The 25745-nt window shown below is 34.9% G+C and overlaps 2 protein-coding genes across 2 annotated transcripts; one reads left to right on the forward strand and one right to left on the reverse strand.

Annotated features, from left to right (window-relative positions):
* The first annotated feature begins 1470 nt into the window (after window positions 1-1470).
* LOC147074051 (uncharacterized) lies at window positions 1471-3906 on the forward strand. Its single transcript, XM_085944599.1, has 2 exons — window positions 1471-1667; window positions 3337-3906. Exons 1-2 carry the CDS (start codon window positions 1548-1550, stop codon window positions 3460-3462), a joined length of 246 nt encoding a protein of 81 aa, XP_085800725.1. The 5' UTR covers window positions 1471-1547; the 3' UTR covers window positions 3463-3906.
* A 1197-nt stretch (window positions 3907-5103) lies between these two features.
* On the reverse strand, window positions 5104-25745 carry LOC147074052 (uncharacterized). The gene is made up of 6 exons (XM_085944328.1): window positions 25606-25745; window positions 12781-13002; window positions 11129-11279; window positions 10246-10388; window positions 8906-9091; window positions 5104-5487 (listed from the first exon to the last, which is right to left on the reverse strand). Exons 2-6 carry the CDS (start codon window positions 12977-12979, stop codon window positions 5306-5308), a joined length of 861 nt encoding a protein of 286 aa, XP_085800454.1. The 5' UTR covers window positions 12980-13002; window positions 25606-25745; the 3' UTR covers window positions 5104-5305.

The raw sequence follows: 25745 nt of genomic DNA on the forward strand, positions 1-25745 counted from the left end.
TTTTATTATTTATACATGCTGTCATCATGAACGAGAGATAGAACATTTGTTTTGGCAAGTGACATGCTATATAATTTTTACTAGAGATGAAAAAAAAATCTGAATGACATCGAAGCACTCATGTGGAAAAAAGCATTTTGGGAAGGAAAGCTAAATACTAAATGCTTTCGACCTGGATTTGGATTTTGGAAAAACAGTGATGCAGAAGAAAATAAGGAAGAAGCGCTAATAAATGATACCGGCCTGGATTCTATAGAATTTTTTTGGAGGTGAAACAGGAAAGCACCGATTCTGAACACAGATAAATAACATTCAGATTTAATTTTTGGTTTGAATGTTTACCTTTCGAGTTATTTTTATTACCTGAGCTTGAAAGGGCTATAATACATCATTAATCAAATAATAAAATCCCTGTGGCTCGCCAGTCTTGCGTCCTCCCAGATATAAATAAATATATTCTTTTTTTAACACTACAACAGGCCATGAGACCGAATGACAGTAGTGTAGTTAGTAATACACCCGGACTACATAATTAGAAATCACTTAAATATACTGTGACCTCACCGGGAATCAAACCCAGAGCCGCCGAATGAAAGACCCTGAAAGCATCCTGTAGCCTCGCAATATACACGCTGTGGATAGTAGTTAGTGATCTTCCAAATGCCGCTTAGTTCCGGGCCTGATTAAAACTAAGCACGTAGCTGACCCAGGACAACATCACTTCTTCACTCTAAGTGTGATGAAAGATTACATGGTCCACTATCTTTTCTCCTTGTTACTCCTAAAGTTATCACCCACACCTAGTATCCGCCGTAAACACAGAACATTATTTCTGAGTTCTCTGGCTGTAAACATCTGTTCTCGAAGCTCAGTATAAGGTTGCTCCGAGTGTTTGTATGGTGCCATGACTCGTTACCGTAAAGCAGCACAGTAGGAATGCAAGCGCATAGGCAGAATTTGGTTTCAGGAACCTGTTTTAAGTTTTCAGTACAGTCATGAGTAAGTTCTAGATTTTCTGCATCGAGGTAAATATTGTTCCAGCCATTTGAGTCAGGAGGGGAAATGGAAATCAGGATTGGTGCTAACAAAACATTGTTTTCTCTGCGTTAATTCCAAACCGACCCAAGATGAATAATTTTATTATTTTGCAGATTGTTTCTTCATTTAGTTGTTGAATATGACAGCGTCATTGGCATTTATTACAGATCGCACAGAGTGACATTCATGTCTTTCAAGACAGTGTGTGCGCAATTTTCTGTACAGAATATTTCGATCAAAATAAAAGTAATATATTAAGATCTTTTCTAGTATATTTATTTTTTGTGTGTTTAAAATCACATTATAATTTAATCACAGATCTAGATATTATATTTTAATCAAGAAAATCTCATTTTTCTATTGTTTAATTTATCTTATCGTATTTATGGGCTTGGCAATACTAGTACTTAAAGATATGGCAATATTTCCGTTACGTCATCGACAGTTGAACTGTCAGTTTGTCAATACAGTTTTATCATAGGGATTTGTGCTAATTAATATTTAGCAAAATGTTTACAAACACTATTCGGAGAATGTCATCCAGGGTTCCGATGATTAAATTCCGCCAAGGAGGCTTACCGGAACACGGGCAACCTGCTGCAAAACCAGCATCCCCTGCAGGCGCACAAGTAAATATATTCTTTTCTAACAGTTACTTAACCAGCTAATGAATTTATAATCAATTGAAAATGTCATTATTATGGCTATATTGATTCATCATTATTCTTATGCTGTTTTGTTTCAAAATCTGTTGTTTGGAATAATATTTGAATTAATTTCATAACCTCAAAAATTATAACAGTTATTTGATATTGAGTGCTGTATCTTTACCAATTTTATGTTGTTCCTACGACAGTTGATATCAGCATTTTATTTGGAAGATATAATGAACATTCGTGTTGTATAAATTCATTGCTTTGCCGTAAAAAACAAATATTTTTTATCTAAACTAACAAATTTATTGTAGCAGCGGTCCAGTGTTTCTTATAGCGAAATTTAGCATCTGCATGGGCACTGGTGAAGTGTATGCCTGTTCTTTTAAAGGTAAAGGTTCAAATACATTATCATCACATTATATTCTGCCACGGCGATGATGGAGAGTGCCAACTCTAATGTATTGAAATTAACTGAAATTAGCATGAATAATTTCAGTTAATTTTAACAGTTTCTACGTATGTATACATTAAAATACCTTACTATATTGCATCCATAGATAATATTTTGAACAGAAGCCAACCTACAAACCATAGATAGTAGACGTAAACAGCAGAAATAGATAATAATTTAATAGAAAATCGACAGAGAAAACCACTAAAAACAAAGAATGTCGAAAATGTGTAGGCCTGCAGATAATAGAAAAAAAAAACGTTCACTGACTAGTGCGGTTCATGATGTAGCGCGATACGCGTGAGGTGACCTCATTGTTGTTCTGGCGATTTCAGCAGATTTTGCTAACTGACAATGTTCGTTTAAAGGTCTAAAATGTACTACGGGATGGGAGCATCAGTTTGATAACATTTTAAATACCAAGAAAAACTACATTACATATTTTCTCCCCGTAGTGGCAGCTTACTGTAACAGCACATGCCTTGATGATAATGTATTTGAACCTTAATGCGCGCAGGTGGTGCGCGTAGCATTAACAATGAATATACACATGCTAGAATAACCCCACCGGTTTATTTGATGTTAAATTTTAAATGAAAAAATGCTGTGTATATGTGTATAAATAAATAATGTGTACACGTTTCATGAGTTTGCAGACAGGTATTAAACCTTGATTTAGTCTTAGGCCTCCATGTAGGCATCATTCTTCATAGCTTGTTGATACAATAGACCTGATCTAGGGATCGATAGTATCTTTCTATATATGAGATCCTTTTAAATTTTCTGTTGTGTGTGTATCATAAACTACACTCTGTAGTAAATGTTATACAGGATAAATGACGTAATTATGTTGCTGTAAATTGATTACGAAAAGGGATAGTGTGTTTTTACATCCCTTCAAACCTTAAGTGTGAAGGATGAAACAGAATAACCTGATGATATATTTTGCCCAGTGAGAAATGAGTCTGTGAAGAATATGTAAAAATTGCCAGGTGTAATATAATTTCAGTAATTTTTTCATCTATTTAGGCAAACTAAAAACCTGGTATCGCATACTACTTTCTACAAAATTTCTATGTGTGGAGGTTGGAAAAATTTGTGCACATCTCTGAGGGAATATTGCTATCTTGGCCTTGCTGGCTTGCATAGTTTATATTTTATTCTATTGATTATTTCTTGAATTATTTGCAGGGAAAAGGCGGAAAGGGGGTAGCATCAGCAGGCATATTAGAAGACTGGCAACTTCCTCGTCGGTACAAGAGGCGTCCAATTAGCGATACTGAATGCGAAGCCATCAACCTCGGCGGTGCTCTCTAAATATCTTCCATCCATTCACACTTCAAACAACTCCAAATTGTGATGTCCTGAGGTGCCAATAAGCAATGCGTTGACTAGTGTAAATTTCAAATGAAATCACTGCTATGTTACCAATGCAGGAAATATCCACCTCTTTTTTATCGAGCCCCCTCTTTGAATATTCATAATATGAATCAATGCGTCATTTGAAGCCTGCCTTATTTTCTTTGTTGTATTAATAGGTTATTTATTTTATCACAAATCTAATTACTTTTTTGTTTTTTTTTTTTATTATTTTCGATTCAAAAGCAATACGTCATAAAATTTTATGTTTACATTGCGAAATGATATTTTTTGACTACCATTTGCTAAACTATTTTTTTGACGGATGTTTCTATGTAAATAATTAAATTACTTTAAGAAATATATTGTAGATAAATCATTAATAAAATATTTTAAAAAATATTCAAATTGTATTGTTTTTTATCGTCGTAAGATGGCTTTTTTATCTTCCAATTAAATTGTTTCAAAAATTGGAATTAAATAACTTATTTCCAAAAATTGATAAGTTCACATATTATTATGTGTAGGTACAGTCAAATTTAACAAAAAATATGCAATGTGTAATTTCACACAGTAATTATGTAATTGAAGGCGTCCCCCGAAGAGGGGTCTATATGCAAAAACAAAATTGTTCAGGAGAGGAAAAAAACGTTTTATTCGATCATGCGGACTTTTGGAGTATATCTGTGATACTAATTATGTTCATGAAACCACTCTTTATCATCGACAATTTTTTTTTTGGATAATAAAATAAATCATAATAATATAGACCCCTCTTCTACGGTAAGCATTTTAGTATTGCTAATATCTCAAAAACTGTGGCAGATAAAATAATAAAACTTTCCAATAACGTGAGCAATGCTATATAGACCCGTTTTAGTCAATAAAATCACTTTTTGACATGATATATTATGATATAGACCCTTTTTCGGGGGACGCCTTCAATTATCAACCAACTTTTACATATATTTACTTCAATAAAGGGTTAGTTAAAAATAAATGGCATAAGTATGTCATTATGTATGACTAATGGTTTTACGTGACAACATCAACCACAATCAGACATTTCACTTATTGTTTTGCGATATAGTCGTTTTATACCGCTCAATTGATAATATTTTTTATTTCTGCGTTATCAGTCCGCCAAACGTTGATCCTATTTTCAGTGGTCTGTAAGTGTAAAAAGGTTGAGAAACACTGCTAGTACATACCAACCAAGGTCTCGGTAAGTTGCTACTAGGACACTCTCAACAGAACTTTGAAAGCACCTAACATTCGCATCGAAAAGCGAGTATGCACTATTTATCGACACCTCCTACGTAAAAGTCCGTAACTGCGTTTATGTCTATTTTGATTTGATGGCCTTTTATTAAATAATTGAAATTGATAATTGAAAAAATAAATTCAATTAACTAAAAAATTACAGTTGTGTTGTCATTAAAATTTATTAAAATCTTACTACTGAAAAGTACCGTTTTGCAGTTATGGTCTTATACGTAGGAGTTGGCATTATATCAAATCTTAACAGCCTACCTTCACACCTCACCAGTAATGCATAAGGCTCTTAGCCTTAAATACGTTAAAAATAAATCTTTTCTTGCATATGGTTAACTTTATTAACAACATAATTATTATAATAATATTTACATCTGGATATTTAATAATATTATAAGCCATCTATATTTTCTTATGGCTAGTTGTTGATTCATAATATATTATGGAATATGTTTCATTAAGTAATTACAGTTCATACAAATATAAAATATACAATGTATACACTAATAATGAGAAGAGTAATAATCTAGTAATAAGGAACAGAAATTTTGCCCCTTTTTGTATGGTCGCCCTTATTATCCTCTCCTTGGTAGACATGATCGTTGTTGGGGAGAAACTTAACGACTCCGTATTTGATGAAACGTTTCTTCCACTCGCCATTGTGAGGAAGATTCAGCAACACTTCTGATAGACTCTTCTTGAATTCATCTGGAAAGCACAACATAGATTTTATTGGTTATATACAGTGAGTTCTCGACTTATGACTGGGTTCCATCCCACCAACTACATCGTAAGTCGAATTTCATTATAACAGGCAAGTGCTTGCAGAATGAGGCGGAGTACCTTCGAAGAACGCGAATAAACCACCGTCTACACTTAAGAAAACGGATTCTTTTATTTGTCATAAGTCCGAATGGTTGTAAATCGAGTACCACTCAGTGTATTCGAGTACTCACTGTACCTTCTACCAAGAATAAGAATTTAGAAAGGAGATTGTCCGGCTATATGAGTTATTATATTATGTTATTGAAAAGGTTTATTCTGGAAGCAAAATTGTACATGTTTTATTATTTTTTTCCATTATCTGGCCAATTGTCATCCCTATTTAGTCTAAATTATTGAGTTTCTACTTTAGTTCAAAAAATAATAAACCTATTTTACCATTATGAGAGAACAAAAGTACAGCATTCTCCAACTCATCCAAGGAAAGATCAACGGAAAACATAGTGGAGGACTATGTCACATTTCCTTCTTAAGAACCTTCGTAATTCCGTTTCGGGTAGCAGATAATAGAGCTAAGATCGCCCTGATGGTGACCAACCTCCAATGGGGCCAATATTGTTTTGATTTTTCAATATGACTAAATGTGTCTAGTTTCATCTAAATATCTTGACAATATCTGTAAATATTCTGGTGAATCCGTGAACTTGCCTAATACATGAATAGACAGTTTTAACCGTTAATTTATCGATTAAATTCTATTATGAACCTTTTAAACGCCAGGAGGTATTAGAATGGTGGTACCCGGCGGGCCATGAATTTCTATTAAAAAATAAAAGCTTAGAAATATATCAAGAGTAAGTATATCATAAAGACTTGTATATCATTACAAGAGATGGCAGTATATTGTGCACAATGTATTAATTTATTTAAAATAACTGACCAGGGCTAGTGTAGTGAGTGTAAAGTACAGCTTGTATCATGGCCCCCATAATGGGGGGGGCTGACAGGGCTCTAGCCTAGGGGCCCGGCGTGACAGTTCAATCAGATATTTAAGATAAACACACATCACAAATTTGCTCTAATAGTAGTTAAAAAAGTCACCTGCGCTATTTCATGAGAGAATTTTACATTTAAAAAATAAGTTTGTTAGATGCATTTTTATTGTTTTGTGTTGATACTTGACAACTACATAATTCAAGTAGATGTATTAAAACTTTAAAAATCCCTAAAAATAAACTGAAGGCCCTTACTTTTACCTCTAACACAATTCTGAAAACGTCTTTGTTGTGCGTCACACATGCCATTAAACTTAGCGATAGGTAGGGGGCCCACCAAAGATCCTGGCCAGGGGGCCCGTTTTAGGATGTGGGGGCCATGGCGTGTATACATGCTCATTTTCTATGGCCAGCCTTGAATGCAAAGATTTGGAGAGTGCGTAAACGCACTTGTGGCATATGTCATAATAAGAAGTTATCAGCGATTCAAATTTCAATGGCCTGTCTCCAATGACATTAATATGGACGAAGCATTTAGAAAATAAAATGACACTCACTTTGTGTCGGGTCTGCCGGATGGCGAAATTCATATTTTAATATCAGTATCCTACGCTCAAATGAACATTCTGCTTGCAAGCGGTCTGGCGACACCGCTGAGTCTGCCCATACAAAATTTCTGACTGTCAGGCTTCGACTCCACCGTTATTATTGTGTTACAAAATGCCAATGTGCCTAGTTAAAAATTGTAAAAAAATCTACTAAACACTCCAAGAAAGATGGGATATCACTTTTCATGTGTTAGTATTATTTATTATTTATAAAATGCCATTTTAAGATATTGATGAATGTTTATTCAATGCAATTGAATGACAGGAACCATTGGACAGTCAGTCGCCTGTGATTCGCTGGGCTCACTTGCGTCTAATCTCCGAGAAGTCGTAAGTAACTGAGAATTAGCTTCTAACGCAATGAGTCTTGACACTAATAAGCCATTACAATAAAGGTTATATTACTATAAATTCTCAAAGCTTGTATCGCATAATGGAAACGGATACATCATATGGTCACGTGATATCTACCTATACATCTGTGAATGACTTTCATGCACAATTTCTCGTGCGCGCCGGGTATGAAGTGAGTTGTCCATTTAATATGTCATTGCCTGTCTCACATTTTCACTCATTGCCACATACTATCATATAATGCTATTTAAAGTTAACATGGATTCAGCATAAAAATAGTTTATGAAATTCAAATTTATTTATTTTTACATATCGTGAAGATTACAAATTATAAATTTAAGACCTTCACAACATGACATTTAAAAACAAAGAAACAGTGTAAAGAAGAAATAAATATATGCAGTATCACAAAAATTATAAAAAATATAAATTATAAAGCATGGAAGCACACCGAATGAGCTAAGTAGACCCTATTTTATGAATTTATAAAACAACGTCCACCGATACTCATCCTCACGTAGGTGGTATATATCAACATCCGAAGCAATTTGGTTGAACAGAGTTATTGGCATCATCAATGGCAGGTTAGTTCTGCTCCTCGAGAGAACAAACAACTGATGCTCCCGATTTCTAAGATAGTTATCAGAGACACACAAGTCAATACTACACCACGTATAAGTTGAAAAAAATACGTGGCCAAATATTGATATCTTCTAGCATTTAAACTACAGTAGGTATGTGGATGGATAGTATCCATATAACCTCAAATAAAGGAGTCTCAATTTCTTTTGAACTCGCTCCTCATAAGGTCATAGGTCATATTTCAACTGATGCGGGGCCCAAACAATCGACCCACTCTCAAGCCGGCCAAATTGAAAGTTCAATTCTACCCGAATTTCACCGAATCTAAATTTTGTCGAAATTTGGTTGAAATTGTTTACAGTTTTTGACAGTAGTTGGGGATGAAAATAGTGAAATTGACTAAAAAATAATTTGAGTTAATTTAATAAATAATCCATTATGCTTTTGATAACTTCTTTTCCACGTTTATGCTCCCTCCATATAGTAGCCCACGGTGGCCGCGCGGCTTAAGCGTTGGACTATAACGCCGTGGGTCCCAGGTTCGAATCCTGCGTCTGGCAAGTACACATATTGTTTTTCAATTTATGTGTGTCAGGGTATGGACCTAATAGGTTGAGCAAGTGGCTGACATACATTTCTTGTAAAAAAATAAAATCTGTCAAATACAAACCTCTACTCTGTGGAGGTCCATATGATCCTATTAGGATCGGACATGGTCGAAAGAAAAGAAAGAATATAGTAGAGAAGATTTTCCTCAATGTCATTGTTCATGTGCCTCTTTATATTATAATCTTCCTTATAAATATTGTATTGCATATTGTGCTTTAATTTACGTTAAATACAAAAAATCCAATAAAACCTTACCGGGAAGTCTAGCATTCACGACAACAGGGTACGGTGGCAGTGGACCAATTGATTTAAGGATCTGGATGTCTTTCCCTCCGTCCTGCATATACTTCTTGCTATACAGGAGACATGTGGCGTCCACGGATGCCCACTCTGCCTGCTTACTCAGCACCATTTGGGCCGATGCCAAATGGGATCCTGACTCTAAAAGTAACACAGAATAATATGATCAATATTATATTCATTCATATTGAATGGTTTACGATCATTGTCGAAATAGCTCACAAATACAAACTCAGCTCAATCATAGCTCGTTGTTTGCTTTATACCAGAGTAATCACAATGTTGTCTTATTGAAAAAAAAAATATTTATTACTGCAAGTTTGTTGCAACTGCTCAAAATTTCCACAATTACAAGTCATTCAATTTCATTTTTGTTTTTGTCATGTAAACCTAGTACCTACCTGAGTCAAGACCAATATAAACATTCCTGCAAACAAATTATACAATAGTTTGTAAACTTTTGCCGGTACACAAATGCATGTACACAATCCATTTACACACAACTGTACTACAATTATAGTACAATACTAAATTTGTTTCCGCGAAAAATGTAAAATACAGTAAAACCCAAAATTACGCTACCCTGACTTACGCGAACTCGGAGTTACATGGCATTTTATTTCAAAAACGAGACGGAAACGATATCAGAAACTGATCGTGGGATTGAAAAATTATTAGCATGCTACGAAGAAATTCTGCGTGAAATAAAGAAGACATTGTGTCGTCAGACGTATTTGTTAGATTTGATGGAGCCATCGTCATTGAAGTAACTTTTTTACATAACTCATTTATTTTTTTAATATTTCGTACATACTATAATATGTACAAAGAACTGCAATTTTATTAAATACTTTTCCTCTAAACTTGTGATTTTGTTAGTCCTTGGTCCAAATAAACAAAATTTATATGCAAAGTTGTACCCTGACTTATGCAAACTTGACGCAATTTTCGTCGAACCCACCTATCGTGTAACTTCGGGGTATTACTGTACTATAATTTGACACTAAAATTGCCAAAAATACTATAATTTTATAGGATTGAAGATAAAAAATGTTGCCATACTACCTACACCTTTGTACTATAATCAGCAACGATGGAAATACTGATCTCAATGCATGTCCACATCTGCAAATATTACTATCAAAAAAAAAATGTCATTTGTATGTTTGTAAACAGTTTTTAGACAATAGTTATAGTTGAGTTGAAACTGTTGGTGTAATTGGGCCTTTAAGAAATTACATAATATACAATTTAATAATGAAAATAATAGAAATTTTAACACAAAGAGATTATACTTAAGGCATTTCCAAAGAATGTGGCGTTTTCTCCCGCTTCGTGCAGTGCTTTGAGAACGACTTCACTTCCGCTGAGTGACTCTTCGTCGCTGTAAGCAAAACTGCAACCCCGCAGGTCTTGCATCGTCAGCACATTGTGAGCTCTAAAAGGAACAAACATGATCATCAGCGATAATTCTTATAATGAGGAAGACAATAACTAAAACTATGCAGCTATATGCCAATTATTAATTCAACTGGTTTTTATGTGGCAGAACTTCATTGTAATGGGTTTTGAAACAAAATTGGGGTTGATTTTACAATATTCCAGAATTTAGCGACTTTCCAGGACGCCGGAATCCGTTTGGCCTAATGAACCGGCAAGCCAGGTTGAAGTTCTCTTCAGATGTCCGCAACATGTGGCCGGGCCAGGTCCAACGTCACTTCTTCATTCTCAGCGTGATGAGAGGCTGCTTGTTCTCTATTATATCCTCCTAAAGTCATCCACCACACACCCAATATCTGTCGCAAACATCTGTTCTCAAAGCTTAGTTTACGGTTGCTCCGAGTCTTCATAAGGTGTCATGATCCGCTACCTTAAAGCAGCACTTTCAGAATACAAGCATCGAATAGGTGGCATTTGGTTTTAACCGAGTACAGTCATGTCCTAGACACTCCGCATCGATTCAAATGATGTTTCAGCCATTCCCGTTCTAATTGCTACTTAAATACTATATACTAATAAATAATAATTGCTTCTTTGTTAGGGTTCAGACACTGCAGTTTGCGTTCGTCGACATAGGTCTTACTTGATTCCAAATGCATCCAAAATATCTAATAAGATTTTTTTAATCTATGGTTATGACCTTCCGTGAGAAAACAAAAGAAAATAGAGGAGGCTTACAGTTTATCTTTGTGAACAATCAAGTCTGCATAGTATCCAGGTTCGTTATTGACGTTTTTCGGATGCGTGAACACCGGACTGACAGGCAATAACTCAGCAGATGTTGTTTTTGAATTCTTCAATCTGATGTAGGAACCAGGTGACATGAATGCTGGAAAAATTATTAAGAACAATTTGGTGTTCTTAAGAGGTTGATTTATTCGTCTGTCCCAATGACATTATTAATGGACGACGCACTCAGTACAGTAGCTAGCAAGTAAATTCAAACGTAACATTCGCACGTGCATAGGTAGACGTCACGCAATATCCATTATGCGATATCACGTATCGGGAATTTATAGCAATATCACTTTTATTGTAATGGCGTTAGGACAGTGTTTCTAGTATCAATGTTCGTTTGGGCGAACCCGTTCGAACCGAACCATTCGGCAGACCCGACAAGAAGCATCGAGAATTTATAGCAATATCACCTTTATTGTAATGGCGTTAGAACAGATTATGCCATTCGGCAGACCCGACAAAAAAGTGAGTGTCATTTTTTTTTCCAGATGCTTCGTCCATATTAATGTCATTGGTCTGTCCCTTATTTTTATTGAGACATTGTGGGTTGTGACCAAAGTTTGTATAGTTTATTAAAGTTTACAATGACACTTAATACATACAGGTATAGGGTAATTCTCACGGCGAGTCTGATCATGTTCCTTGTTCAATCAACCAGCTCGCTTGACTCTGATAGGGCAACTAAACCCAGCATATCCGTTTTCCGATTTCAAGTATTGAACTAGATAAGCTAGATACTAGACCGAGCTGAACTCAATGATAACTGAAGGTCAAGTAGTACTTTATATAGCTGAACCGATGACTCTTTCTCTGCCTCCTGCTTGATAACATTGCTGCGTTCTGTGGTGGGAGCCACCTGGGCGTCGTCCAAGTTAGTCGGTGAGAAAGAATATCCACGCACTTAATTTTAGTGTACAAACTTATTAATGTATGGTTAGGAAAGTTTCTAATAATTGATAATAATACTCAAAATCGTGCCATTTATGGATGACCCCTGATAACAATAGTATCAGAACGGCAAAATTGTTTTTTATTCACATAATAAGTGACACATACTGACTTTCCTTGGGGGTAGGCAGGTTATGCGTTGCATAGGGGCAGCACATAATAAAGAGCACTGGATGAAGGGACAGATACAAGTATTACAACTTTTGAAAGCAGTAGCGGTTTTCCATACAGCAGACCATACGGTTGCTTCATTAGAATGAATCGACATCTTAATTTAAATAATAATCAAAGTATAAAAGATCCTGACAACATAGCTATTGTTTTATTGTAATACCCCTTGTACTACTTGTATACTTTTATGGTGATTTATCGCAAAGGTAAATTTTTGAGAAAGGTGCCTCCAAACCTGTCAGCGCCACATATTTCTACATACCTAAAACCACCACTGAGATGCTCTAATTATCAATAGATGGTGTGTAAGTCAATTTAAGACTTTTTATGTATTTGTCTGTAACAAAAAATTTAAATACAAATTACGTAAGTTGGTAGTGCCTAAAAAACTTACAGACAATTTAAATTGTTGCGTCACTGGTGATACGAAACTAGCCACAGTTTCCACATGTAAATATGAAGTTATGAGTTACCTAAATCGATTTGGTCAGCTTCGAATGGATCCTCTCTTCCCTGGAGATGCTCAGAGCTTCGGCTTTCGTAGATCAGAGTAGCATGGCAGTCGAGAGCTTCTTCAAGGAGTTCCATGATTAGCTCGTAAAGCTGCACGGGATGTGATGGGCACATATAGGTGGCCATGCGCAGTCTTCTTTTCTTTGGAACTGTTGACATCTTTGCCCTGTCTTCTTTAAGATCTGAAAATATTTAAATAAATTGGTACAGCAGTGAATTTTTTTTTAAATTTAAACAAATGGTCACCAATGTTTCATATACTTTCATATGGATTTAATAATTATTTTCTTAAAACAATATTTCGCCTGCATCACTACTATATTTTTTATTGGGTCACTTTAGCTAGGCGTTCCTATTAGGTTTCCCAACATTTAGAGATTTAATTCACAAAAATATTCGCAAGACAATGAATACTTTGGTAGGTATTTACGTGTCTTCGAGAAATTGGGCTAGCCAATTCTCTCCTAGTAAAAATGTAATATTTACATTATTACACAGCAGAGTGCGGTCATTGCTAAATTGTGTGGAGGGACCGGACTAAGAGAATTTGGGACCCTATGCACAACTTTGAATTCGGGGCCTTAAAAGATAAGAATCACCATGTTTTCTTAGAAAGCATAATGGATGTATTATTCTATACGTTTTGTACTTTTCCATTTGAACCGTTTTCTGCGGTTGGGTTTCGCCTTTTGGTTTCTTCAAGCATACTCACGAATGGCAAATATGCGAAAACTACGATATTTTAATCTGTTTATTTGGTACACCTACATATCAGTGACGTCCTTAGACAAAATGCCGCCCCATTTTTCATACAGTATTTTTAATCACCTTTCATGACTCCAATATCTAAGAAATATGTTCTACTGTAATTATATGTTTAGTTTGAGATCGCAAAGGTTTAGGCATTATTAAATCGATAATCAATGACGGCGTGCCGCTTCGATACAGACTAAAATCGTGGACCGGATTGGTAAATGGACGCTCTGTAAGAGGAGGGTGCATCTTTAAATTCGACGACCAACGCAACTTCCGTGCGTACTGGTTAATAACTAAGACTGTAATTCATAAATTCGCACGTGTCGTTTCTGGTCACCAAGGACGTCGAAGGGCAACGGAAGTAAACTAGATATCGCGAACCCAACAAAACCAGGGAGCTGAATTTTTGTAATAATAATAGGTATTTATATATATTCCACATGATTCTCCTCGATTTGCCGCCCTTCAAGTAACTGCCGCCTCCAGGCGACTGTCACTGCTACATATAAACGGTAATTAAGTATATTGTATCATTTGAACCTACATTTCGCATTGGTGACTTTGCATGGTGCCTGAAGATTATTCAAATGGAAAAATATAAAACTTACATAAATTTAAATTCAAAATCCATCAAGTACCTTAAGTATTAATTATTGTATAGTCACTGTATTTGTTGTTGGGTTTTTGCTTCTGTGACGAATTATGAGTGTATTTGGAGTCAGAATAGATACACCTTTTAAGCTCTTGCAAAATCGAATGTAAGAAGTTATTGCTCGTGTTTATTAATTATTTCAATTTTCACAAGTAAAGTAAGTACATATTTACTTCCGATTAAAATAGGTTTAGTACCAACGGGTTTCGTGGTCAGAGGCGGGTATTGTTTTAAAAATCTTTTATTATTATGTCTCATCCGGCTTCCTACAAAATCCGAGCCCTAAGCAATTGCCTAGTCTGCCTAACCCATAATGCGGCCCTGACAATAACAATAAATTAGTGTCACAATGGTTGAGATTAATAATTAATTCATTGAAATAAGCAAAAGAGGCAAGGTAACAAAATTTAAATTATTCAGGTATGTATTCCAAATACGGTATCATAAAACAAGAACGCAGTTTTCGTGTGACATTGTGTCACAACTATAGGGTTACCACAAGACTATGTAACTATTTTAAAACACAAAGACGCTTTTCTGGCTTGGAGTCGTGGACACACAGGAACAACGAACTTTTTTTTTAATTGAATAGGTATTAATACATTCAAATTATTTATTATTAATAAAATATTTATATTATTTGTACAGAACTCATTAAACTACAGTTTAAAAGTTTTATTGCACATTATCCGCGCCCCGCAATTTTTTTTTTCGAATTTGGACAACCAGCATTCAGAGAATCAGTAAGCAAAGCATGTTCCATGTTTAATAATTTTAGCCGTCAGGGTTCAAGTAGTTTTTATTGTGTTTTTTTTTGAATTTGTAAGTAAGTTTATTTTTTTAATTTGAGAATTTAATGTTTTTTGATACGAATTGATGAACTAATTATTATGTAATAATTAGATATGCTGCTAGATTTTGTGAACCCCTCCCTCTCACCGCTATATTCTTATTTTCCAAAATGGACCCCCCCCCCCAAACATTGTTGTGTGCGCGCCTGCTTGTAACCAACAGTTTAATAAACAGATACGTAATAGTCATTTATTGTTGTGTAAAAATAGCCATTGTTGGAAAATGGGAAATAACTCGAAAAACATCGCTTTCGATTTTTGTATTGAAAGCACATTTTTTTTAAATATACGAAAATAAACAATTGCTTACTAATATAGCTTTAGATCTGAGAAATAATGAAGGAAAATATGTTTATTTCTTGAAAAATTATTTTGCTTTTTGTCCTTGGTCAAATACCATCCAACCCAGAAACGAAAATTTGGTCACCCTGCTCTCACCATAAAAAAATATGCATCGCCCGCTTCCGATTAAAACAATATTAAATATTTCTCGCTTCACAATAATTCAAAATACCATATCTATACTTTAGCGGTCGTTTTATCTCAAGTCAAGTGCAGGCGGCTGCTTGCAGTTGTTTGACCTTGTTGCATCATGCATCACGATAAATAATGCACGTGTGAATTGATCATTGCATCTTATATTATAATACCTACTCATTCATTTGGAAATATTAATTTATTTTTATGTTTTTAATTCACTTATGCATTCAATACGTGCGTTCTGAATTCAGTCGTATTTTGTAGATATGATAATACTCGACACGAATGCGGACAAATTGTACATGTGCGCAGAACGCATGCGTTGAACGCAAAAGAAAAACACCCAAAATTAGTTCAATCCAGTTAAATATTCACAAACTAAAGGTGGTAAGGTAATTGATAAAGTAAATTTATTAGAAAAATTAAAAATATTTCGTGTCGCGCAAGCACAATTTTCAATTGTATGTATACCAGTGGCGAAGGTGGCGTCTGGAAAGAGGTAGGCTGTGAAGACCAGAGAAAAAGAACACACTTGTCAGGTATACTTACGGGAAATAAGAAGATAATACGATATTACTACTGATGAATAGGTACACACTAATTCGGTAAATTTCACTGGCGACATGAAATTGAGCGATTAGTTGAAATTATATATTTTCGTAAACATTTTATGGTACTGTTCGGTTATACCGGAGGCAGCGGAAAAAGCATTTTGAAAATAGCCGATAAACTGGATTATTTGTTAGTTTGGGTTAGTTTAGGTTCGGTTAGGTTGGGTTAGGTTAGGTTAGGTTAGGTTAGGTTAGGTTTGGTTAGGTTAACCTAACAAATAATTCAGTTTATCGGCTATTTTCAAAATGCGTTTTCCGCTGCCTCCGGTATAACCGAACAGTACCCATTTTATAATAAATTTTAGGCTTACGCATTAGCGCCTATCGTTTTGTATACATTGCTCCAGACATCCCGAGGTCATGTGACACAAAGTTCATACAAAAAAATCACTATTCACGGCAAATAATTGGACAGATTTGTTAAAGACAGATGTCACCCCGTTGCATATTTCTAAACCTTTATTTATCGTACATTTTTACTTTCCTACATATACGACAGATGTCGTTGGAAAATTAAATTATTTTTATAAAATAAAGTGATTAAAGCTATGGGAACGTCAATATGCAAATGCTTACGAAGGTAGTCTTTAAATAATCGCCTAGTATGGAGTCTTTGCCACTGATGTATACAACTATTAAACACAATTCGGCAGCAGACGACGTTTTTCCAGTGCATGGGACAAATCGATAACAAAAGTAGAAGATAATAATATTATTTTATCAACATTTACTAGATTTAGGGTTGAAAGACTTAAACTTGTTTTCCTTAGCTCATGCGACCTCCTGGAAACGAACCGGCAGCCCCCGAATAAAAGGCTAATGCATTACACATCGGACTACGAGGGGCGCAGAATGTAAGATGATGAGGTGCATATTATTCCAGCTGATTTGATAATTTAATAATAAATAGTTCAAAGAACTGTACAATTGATAAAGAATGTTATTGTCTGTGACGAAGAAATAAGTCATTAGAGAAAAAATGTTACAAGATAAAACTGTTACTATGTATTGAAATGTTCACATATCGTTATAATTATATATTAATCATATAAACTACAGTTGCGTTTAACGCTTGTATTTTAACGTATGCGTTCAACGCATTAACGAAATTGGGACTTCACGGCTATTTTTTATTACAACGTTTTTCTTAGCTCGTATTCTTATTTGTCTGGTACAAATCTTGCAATCGATTTTTAACTAACTTCCCGACTAGCTAGACATTTGAAACTTTTAGAATATATCAGAACACGATGCCAATGCATTTTTTAATACTTAGCCATCTTTAAGTAGAGTTGAATTCATTTTTAGTTAATTCCGTTTTGTATGAAAAGTTATTTCGATACGATTAGCAACTAAATTATTAAATAATGTATACGTGCGTTACTATGGAAATCAATATGGAATGACATTTCATTATTCAGTATTTCTATCAAGTACATTTTTTTTGATCGTTTAAGCTAGTCAAGTCAAGTTTACATGATTCAACAGAAAATTTAAAAACGTTGTAAGTATATAAAAAGTTCTTTTTATCTTTTAATTATCTATAATCTAAGTTCACGGCATTAGAAAATAGAAGACATTGATTTTCTTATTATAATAAAAGTTCGTCCACAAAATATTAGGTGGAGGTAGGGTCTCATATGATAATATTATTATGATGATTTACGATGAAGGTGTTGGGTGGGGGGAGGGGTACGAAACTAACAAAATATGTATGTTTTTTTTAGAATAAAATATTCCGTGGTAACATTATACAGAAATGGATAATTTTCAACGATTTTTTAACGATGGTAAGTATTGTTACTTACCGAAAATAATGTGATGACAATATAGAGCAGGGTTGGCGAACCTCTTTACGTACGCGTGCCAAGATTTCCCAAATATTATTTTTTGACTGCCTGACGTGCCGAGCAGTTTTTCGAGTAGTTTGATCAGGAAAAAATGAAAAAATAATTATAAGAATTCGGATTGCTCGGATCAGATTTGGCATCCTCTCCGCGACGCAGCTTCCCCCGCCGCCTGATGAGGTCAGTCCTATATTATTATTATGCGTAACGCATAAAACCTAACGGCCGATCCATGCAATTTAAATCAATTATAATGCTTATTCTTGAAGAGTATCTGCCTGTTATTTTTTATACAATGCGATCTGTCATTTATGCACGAATTTCGTCGTTTCCGCTTGCGCATCGATTGATAAATATTATTGATAAAAATATTATTAAAAACCGAAGAAAATACACATTTTTAATATTTTATAATATATATTTAGGTATTTGTAAAACTTTTTGTGAAAAAAAATATTTTAAAATTATATCTTATTTTTTTTCTCTTCAACATAAAACATTCGCATGCCATGCAAAATCATCTCGCGTGCCATACGTTCGCCATCCCTGATATAGAGTATAAACCAATATTTCTTAACCTTTTTACATCCGCGGACCACGAAAAAATCAAAAAATGTTTTGCGGACCATCAACATTGAAATAAAATAATAAATATTTATATTTACACTATTTTGAAACAATTGTCGAAACATAATACAACCCTACTTCAAATGTTGGATTTCTAGGTAAATCATGCCCCCCTCGGCCTTCTATGAAACGATTTATACTATATACAATAGTGCCATTCATTCACTGCTGACCAGTTAATTACTATTTAATTATCACATTTAATTATCATGCTAATAGTATATAATGGCCACGTGCCAGTCGCGTTGTCAGCGCTAAATGAGTTAATTCATTGTGAACCCTTGTAGGTGCACGAGTTCTGAAAGATGTTTATTACTTGAAATTTATTATAAGCTTTTAAAAATGGATACTAACTATTTTTGAACTGCAGAAAATTTTTGCGGCCCATCCAAAAATGTTCGCGGACCACCGGTTAAGAAACTAAGATATATAGTATAGACGACGTATATGAATTGTAATGGTATTTAAATTATAAAATAAAAATCACCCCTATTGATAACGTGGATTGTGTATACATAAACCGTTTGGCCTTTGGAGTATACCGCTGTGGGCCTTGATGCAGTGATGGCTAACTTATGGCACGCCAAACGATATAGGTGACACATTGAAATATTTGTGAATTTCAAATTTATATAAGTACTTACTTATTTATATACCAATTCATATGGCGGGAGTTTGTCAACGACACAAGAAAAAAATTGTAACACAAATTCAGCCAAGGCCCAACCAAACCTGATGTGACAAGACTTGTATTGACACTGCCTAAACCGGGAGATATTATGTAATCTTCGGTCCCATTTTTAGCGAAATTAATTTAGAGCTCGATGGATGACCAATTTTGTAGCCGCTGTCAAATTTGATACTATCCCCCCGTATTTGGAACACTATTTTTCCGAGGTTAACACATTAGATCCATGACACATTGTCGTCGGCTCCAGCGAGCAGCCACTTTAGGATAATATTAGTAGGCATATCAGCATATAGTGTGAACGAACGACGCTTCCTGGTGTCTTGTTTTGAATACCTATTTACATATTGTGTTTCATATTTGAGACTTTAACTGATTGTTCAACTAAGTAATGATGGTTCATTGTGTAAATATCTCTTTTAGGTTTGTAATACTGACGCAAGGTACCTATTATATTATATAAGTGCGACTTACTATCATCATCCATGTGCCCTAGATCGAAAGGTCTTAATTCGATTCACAAATCATAATAAAATAAATACCTGTACTCCATTAGCACGCAAGATAGACAATTTTAGACTCTTCGGACTATTTTTCGGAAAGTCCGCAGACCAGATTCGTTGGATTTCAAACATGTTTGATATTTTACTATCCCGAGTTAGGGTGCAGACACATGGCATTGCAGTCGATGTGTGTAGACGTTAGAGATGGGAAAACTGGTCGATTTTGAAGACTTTAGTATACTTACACCAAATAAAGAAAAAAAGAAAAAAGTATACTTACTACCAGTATAAAAAATACTTAGTATAGATACTTGTTCCAAAATACTTAATAGTATTTGGAATAGTATATAGAGCGTTTGGCGTGCGTATGCGACAAAAGTTTCATACTCAACTGAAACTAAAAGCAACTCCATATTAGTATTTGAAATACGTATCGGCTCAGGGAACTCAGACTGTGTATCGGCGTCAATAGAATCGCTAAAAATACGCTGAGCTCTGGTTGTCGAAAAGTCCCATTTTTAAACAGATTTTAAATTTATGAGTTATTTTTCTGTTAGGTTACAATATTATTGTTAACAAAAATGAATAACAGTGATATTTTTTATTTTTAAACATGTTTTGAGCGCTCGTATAACAAGCTTAAGCCTGTGCGTCATCTCACCACTGTGCTGCGACACAAAATTTATGACCTATTATTTAAACAGTCGAAAGCAATAGACTAATAAATTAAAATATACCTTTATTCAAGTGCTATTTCGTTCGCGCGCATTTAATGTCAATAGTGTAGAAAATCTACCAACTAGCGGGTGCATGTGCATGTAATTGTTCTAAACCTGTTTATTGATGATTTTTTTTAATTTATATAATAATAGAAAATTAAAGATTTACTTACCAGTTATTTTGTTATCTGAATTTATGAAATTCTTAAAGAAAACGTATAATTTGTGTTGTTTTCATGTAAGGATTATCGGAAGACATTACGATATTTTTAACTATCGCAACTGTCAAAGTTTGATTTTTTTCTCGTTCGTTGATCAGTAGCAGAGTATAGATAAATCGGACGATTTATTGTCCTCAGAATTTTGGCCTATCAATGGAGCGCCTGCATTGGAGGAAACATCGGTCGTACGCACTATTTTACAAAAATCTAGTTCAGGAAAGATTTTGTACCTAACGTACCATAGTATATTTGAGAGACAATTCACCTTTTGAGTCTATTTACAGCAAACACCCGAAACTCCTCAATTCATAAAGCCGAATGTCCAAATGTGACATCAAGTGGGTGTTATTTGTTGTCTTGGGTACAGATTTATGTTTGATTAATCGGCACGCGATCTGAATCTGAAAAAAGGTTCGCGACTACTTGTCTGGAGTATACCTATGTTGCATTATTAAGTGCGCTCGCTGGAGATTGGCACATAAGAAACCTTTTGATCTACTTGTTAAGGTCACACTGCACTTGTCAGGGTATAATTTAATTAGCTGGCAACAAATTAGAAATGATATCTGCCCCATGTTGACATTAATATATTAATATAATAATATTGTCCTGAATGAACAAGCATAATATACGGATGAAATATTATTATCAGATACGCACCCATATTATATTATAGCATGGTTTTGTTTCTCAAAAAGTTCTGGATAACCGACCCTCTCATAATCCTGTTTAGATCGGATAATCAGAACTGTTAGAACCCCCCCAAAAAAAAAAAAGGTTTTCAGTTTTTTTAGAGAGAAGGTGTGAATCTCTACCAGGGCTCGAAATGGAACGGAACGCACCGGAGCGCCGTTCCGTCTCGTGAAATTTGTAAAATTATCGCTCCGTCTCGTGGAAAAAATATGTTGACTGTCTGAAATAGATAGGCCCTAGAATAGAAAATCTGACACACTTATTTTTATAAAATACACATACGATTAAATGACAATGTAAATATCTTCAGAAAATTTGTCGAGCGCTCCGGTTCGTAAACTTTTCCCTACACTTTCATTTGAATCGCGTGGTTTTCTCTTACTGTCAAGCAGTAGGGTATAGTAGAAGAATAGTTTGACAATGAGTGCAACGAGTACCTATAAGAAGACCAACAAAACTTATACTTTTCACGACGAATGGGAAATTGAATAGGTTAGTTAGGTATCTATTTATTTGTGATAGTTTGTCAGTTTTGAAACTGAATAGTAGATCGCAACCTATTTGAAGTTGGACATGCCTATATAGCTGATGCATGCCCCCCCCACAAGGGGGGGTGACAGGGCTCTAGTCTGGGGGCCCGGACTCAGGAAGGGCTCGGCCTGACGATTCGACCAGATAAGTGAGATAAACACAGATCACAAATTAGCTCTAATAGTAAAAAAGTCGCATGTAGCGCTATTTTCCTTCAATAATATTAATAATTAAAAATATTTAGTTGTAAGATGCAATTTTTAACTGTGCTGACAGGTACTCGCAATTCCTTGCTTCAAATGGATGTACATATTAAAAACACAAAAAATCGCTAAAAGTACACCTTAATTTTACCGCGTACACTATTTGGAAAACGCTGCTGCAGCGCGTCATGCTGACTTTACCCTTAGCGATAGGTAGGGGGCCACCAAGCATCCTAGCCTGGGGGCCCGCTCCAGGATGTGGGGGCCATGAACATAAAACACTAATACAAAATTAATATGAATACATAAAGAAGGGCGGCAATTTGCCTAGGGACGTCACTGACGACTCGAAGAGGGATTCAGAATGGCTGTTGATATAATAAGTAAAGTTAATAGGTAACTCAGTGTTTCTTTAACAGATTGACACTATTGACAGGTATGTTATCGTGTTGTAACTATTAAAAACAATTTCTAAAGGTTATGTAAACTTGACACTGGTATTGTAGGTCATTAGGCAAAGATAGGAATAATGATTTATTTTAAAACTATTATAAATAGGTACCTATCTTTATATATTTTACTAACACGGATAATAAGCGTGAACCATTCTGTATCATTAATAACTTTCTAAAATGTAGAAAGATTTTCAATCAAAAAATATGAATTATTTGGGGTATCTTTAGGACCTAAGGCCCATTTCAGACGGGACACCGGAGTCGCGCTCGATATAATATAGGAGGCCTTTGTATTCGAGTAAAGGGGCTTTTGTATTATGTTTATGAACGCCCCAGAGCTAATGAGTCAACGCATAATTTCGCGTTATAAATTAGAACACAAAACCGGCTGCGGTAATAAAAACAAGTGTATCGACGGCTTGAGAATGTAGCGGCCGACGGAAAAGTGTACCGGACACGCGTTGACTCATTAGATCTGAGGCGTTCATAAACATAATACAAAGGCCTTTTTATTCGAATACAAAGGCTTCCTTATTATATACGAGCGCGACACCGGTGTCCCGTCTGAAACGGGCCTAAGTCTGAACAATCTGTAGACTTCGTAGCAAATATTTATGTCGATATAATGCTCTATCTTTGTCATCTTAGATATTAACATAATGAATCATAATTACATAACATATTAACCAGCGCTAGTAATGGATTTTTTTCGAACCGGGGCGCATGATAATATAATTTGCAGAAAATATTATGTAATTTGATGTAGGTATATTATTTACTTACAAATAAGTGGTTTCGATTTTTTTTTGTTATATACCTACCCTCAGACGGTCAAATAGAATAACAATCTTTAAGCTAGTGGCATTTAAATGTTGACAGTGCTGCAGGCGAAAAACGGTTTTTTTTAAATATAAATAACCATGCCCTTGCTTTTTCGTACAAGGTGGTTGGGAGGGCTAGTTGCATTGATGTGTAGTTAATTACGTTCCTGCATTTATATCTTTATGGCCAGAATTAAATATTTTGTATAGTGTTCTTGTGTTGTTTTGTTGTTTAGTATTTTAGTAGTAATAGTTTAGTATAAAAGTTTTTGGAGGCCAATTTCATGGTTATGCTGTCTACGAAAAACTGTGTTTATGACACGTTATAAATATATTTTTTACTATGAGCTCGACAAGTTTCCTATTTAACTCTAAAAATATAGTATTGTATGGTAAAAAATAGATTAGTGCAGATAGATTTTAAATCGTAGACATAAATAATGGCTAATATTTCAGCAATAAGTGTCAAATGAGTAGTATCACTTCCCTCCATTTTGGTAAGTGAAATTCCTCAACTGTCACTTTGTTTTTTAGTTATGGTTTTTTTTCGTCTGGGTTTGGGATTTGGAGGTGGATAATTGAGGCACCGGAATTGTGATGGAAGCGGCGAGTTTATTTACGTGTTAATATTATAATCGTTACATTTTTATAATTTAATTCTACGGATGGCGAAATGTACGCGTTCGCGATTTTGCTGCTTGTCGCGATCTCTGCGCCATCTTGAAAAAATCATTCCCAACGGTTTTTTTTTCTTGGGCGACGTTGCATATCTCCAACGGTCAAAGACAATGTTGCCGGCCGACTTTTAACATTATTTATTTTCGTAATCAGCGCTTTATTATTTGTTGGCTTTGATACCGATTCGGGCGTCTCCAGATACACAAAGACATCCCCAAATGGGGACCATACGGGGGTGTCACAGTAGGTATGTAGGTACCTACATTATTAAAGAATATAGAGTGATGGAATATGATGTAATTAAATCAGGATTTAGTGTCGTCCATTTGATTAAAACATGGTTTCCGAAAGTGGACCCTGGAAGGATCAAGGGAGGTGTTGTACTATTATTATAGGACAATACTATATTTTTTTGCCGAATAGGTCAACAATACTATTGTTGTACGCAAGACAGGACACGACAGTGCGGTCACACTTAGAAGCTTGAGGTTAATTCGGATAATTTCGTACGTTTTCGGTAATCTTCGACACGATCGTGGCCCAAAAATAGGAATTGTTCCGATTCGGTCACGACTACAGGGAACGATTCAAAGGTGACTTTTCACGATCGGGGAGATCGTGGCAGACGATTGGCCTGAGAATCTGGCAATGTAATTAGTGAGCTTCATTCAGGGCTCGAAATGGACCGGAGCGCCGTTCCGGTTCATGAAATCCCCAAAATCATCGCTCCGTCTCGCGGAAAAAAATATTTGACCATCTGAACTAGAAAGTCTGTACAGGTAACAAAAAATCGAACACACTCATTTTTTCTAAGAATACACATTACAGATATTATGTACTATTTTCGGAAAATTATAGAGCGCTCCTGTTCGTAAATATTTCCATTTCGATTGCTGGCTTTACTATTGTATTATTGGTTGAAAATGTGTATAAGTATATAGACATTAGCGAGCTTTGAAAAATGGACGATGAGTCGAAAACTTTGGGAAGAAGGACATTGACAACAATTATTTAAGTTTTTTTAAATCGTGTAAACGTGCTAAAATATATTGATGGTTTTGTTAATGGTTTTATACTTAATTAGTATTAATTGTTACTACGTATAGAAAATAACTTCCAAACAGGTGGAATAGTCGACATACTTATGAAATAATATAATATTATCAAACTATTTTAATAAATAAATACATAAGTAAGTACTTCATTAATTCACATATAATGACTAAAATGAAACCGATAATAATGAACTTTGGTCAAATCCTAATCACAGCGATGATAAATAAAATATTTTATTCATAATTAATATGTAAATGTTGACATTTTATCTGTCATTTTTGTGTGCGTATTCTATTGAAATGATTGAAAAATAACGTGTGCGAAAATATAAAATTGATGGACATGCATGAATATCGTAAAAAGTTAAATAAATTAAAATTGTGTTCAACTTACCAAATTAAATTGCCGTTTTGTCGATGGATTATTCCTTACTCCTTTTGTTCACAGAAAACTTATCAAGGACTGGAGCTCTATTTTACAGCGAAATTCAAAACCCACTAGAACTCGTTTTGCCTCTGTCGGTTACAACTTTG

The sequence above is a fragment of the Rhyacophila brunnea genome, unplaced genomic scaffold (genome assembly GCF_057557595.1).
Source record: "Rhyacophila brunnea isolate RB1 unplaced genomic scaffold, BYU_Rbru_1.0 scaffold_17, whole genome shotgun sequence".
Taxonomy (NCBI): Eukaryota; Metazoa; Arthropoda; class Insecta; order Trichoptera; family Rhyacophilidae; genus Rhyacophila; species Rhyacophila brunnea.

Bases quoted from the DNA above. Each gene is read 5' to 3' on its own strand.
- LOC147074051 (XM_085944599.1), top strand. From the start codon at position 1,548: ATGTTTACAAACACTATTCGGAGAATGTCATCCAGGGTTCCGATGATT. The intron at 1,668-3,336 runs GTAAATATATTC...AATTATTTGCAG, and splicing joins CATCCCCTGCAGGCGCACAA to GGAAAAGGCGGAAAGGGGGT.
- LOC147074052 (XM_085944328.1), bottom strand. From the start codon at position 12,979: ATGTCAACAGTTCCAAAGAAAAGAAGACTGCGCATGGCCACCTATATG. The intron at 11,280-12,780 runs GTAACTCATAAC...TAATTTTTCCAG, and splicing joins AGCTGACCAAATCGATTTAG to CATTCATGTCACCTGGTTCC. The intron at 10,389-11,128 runs GTAAGCCTCCTC...TGTTCCTTTTAG, and splicing joins ATTGTTCACAAAGATAAACT to AGCTCACAATGTGCTGACGA.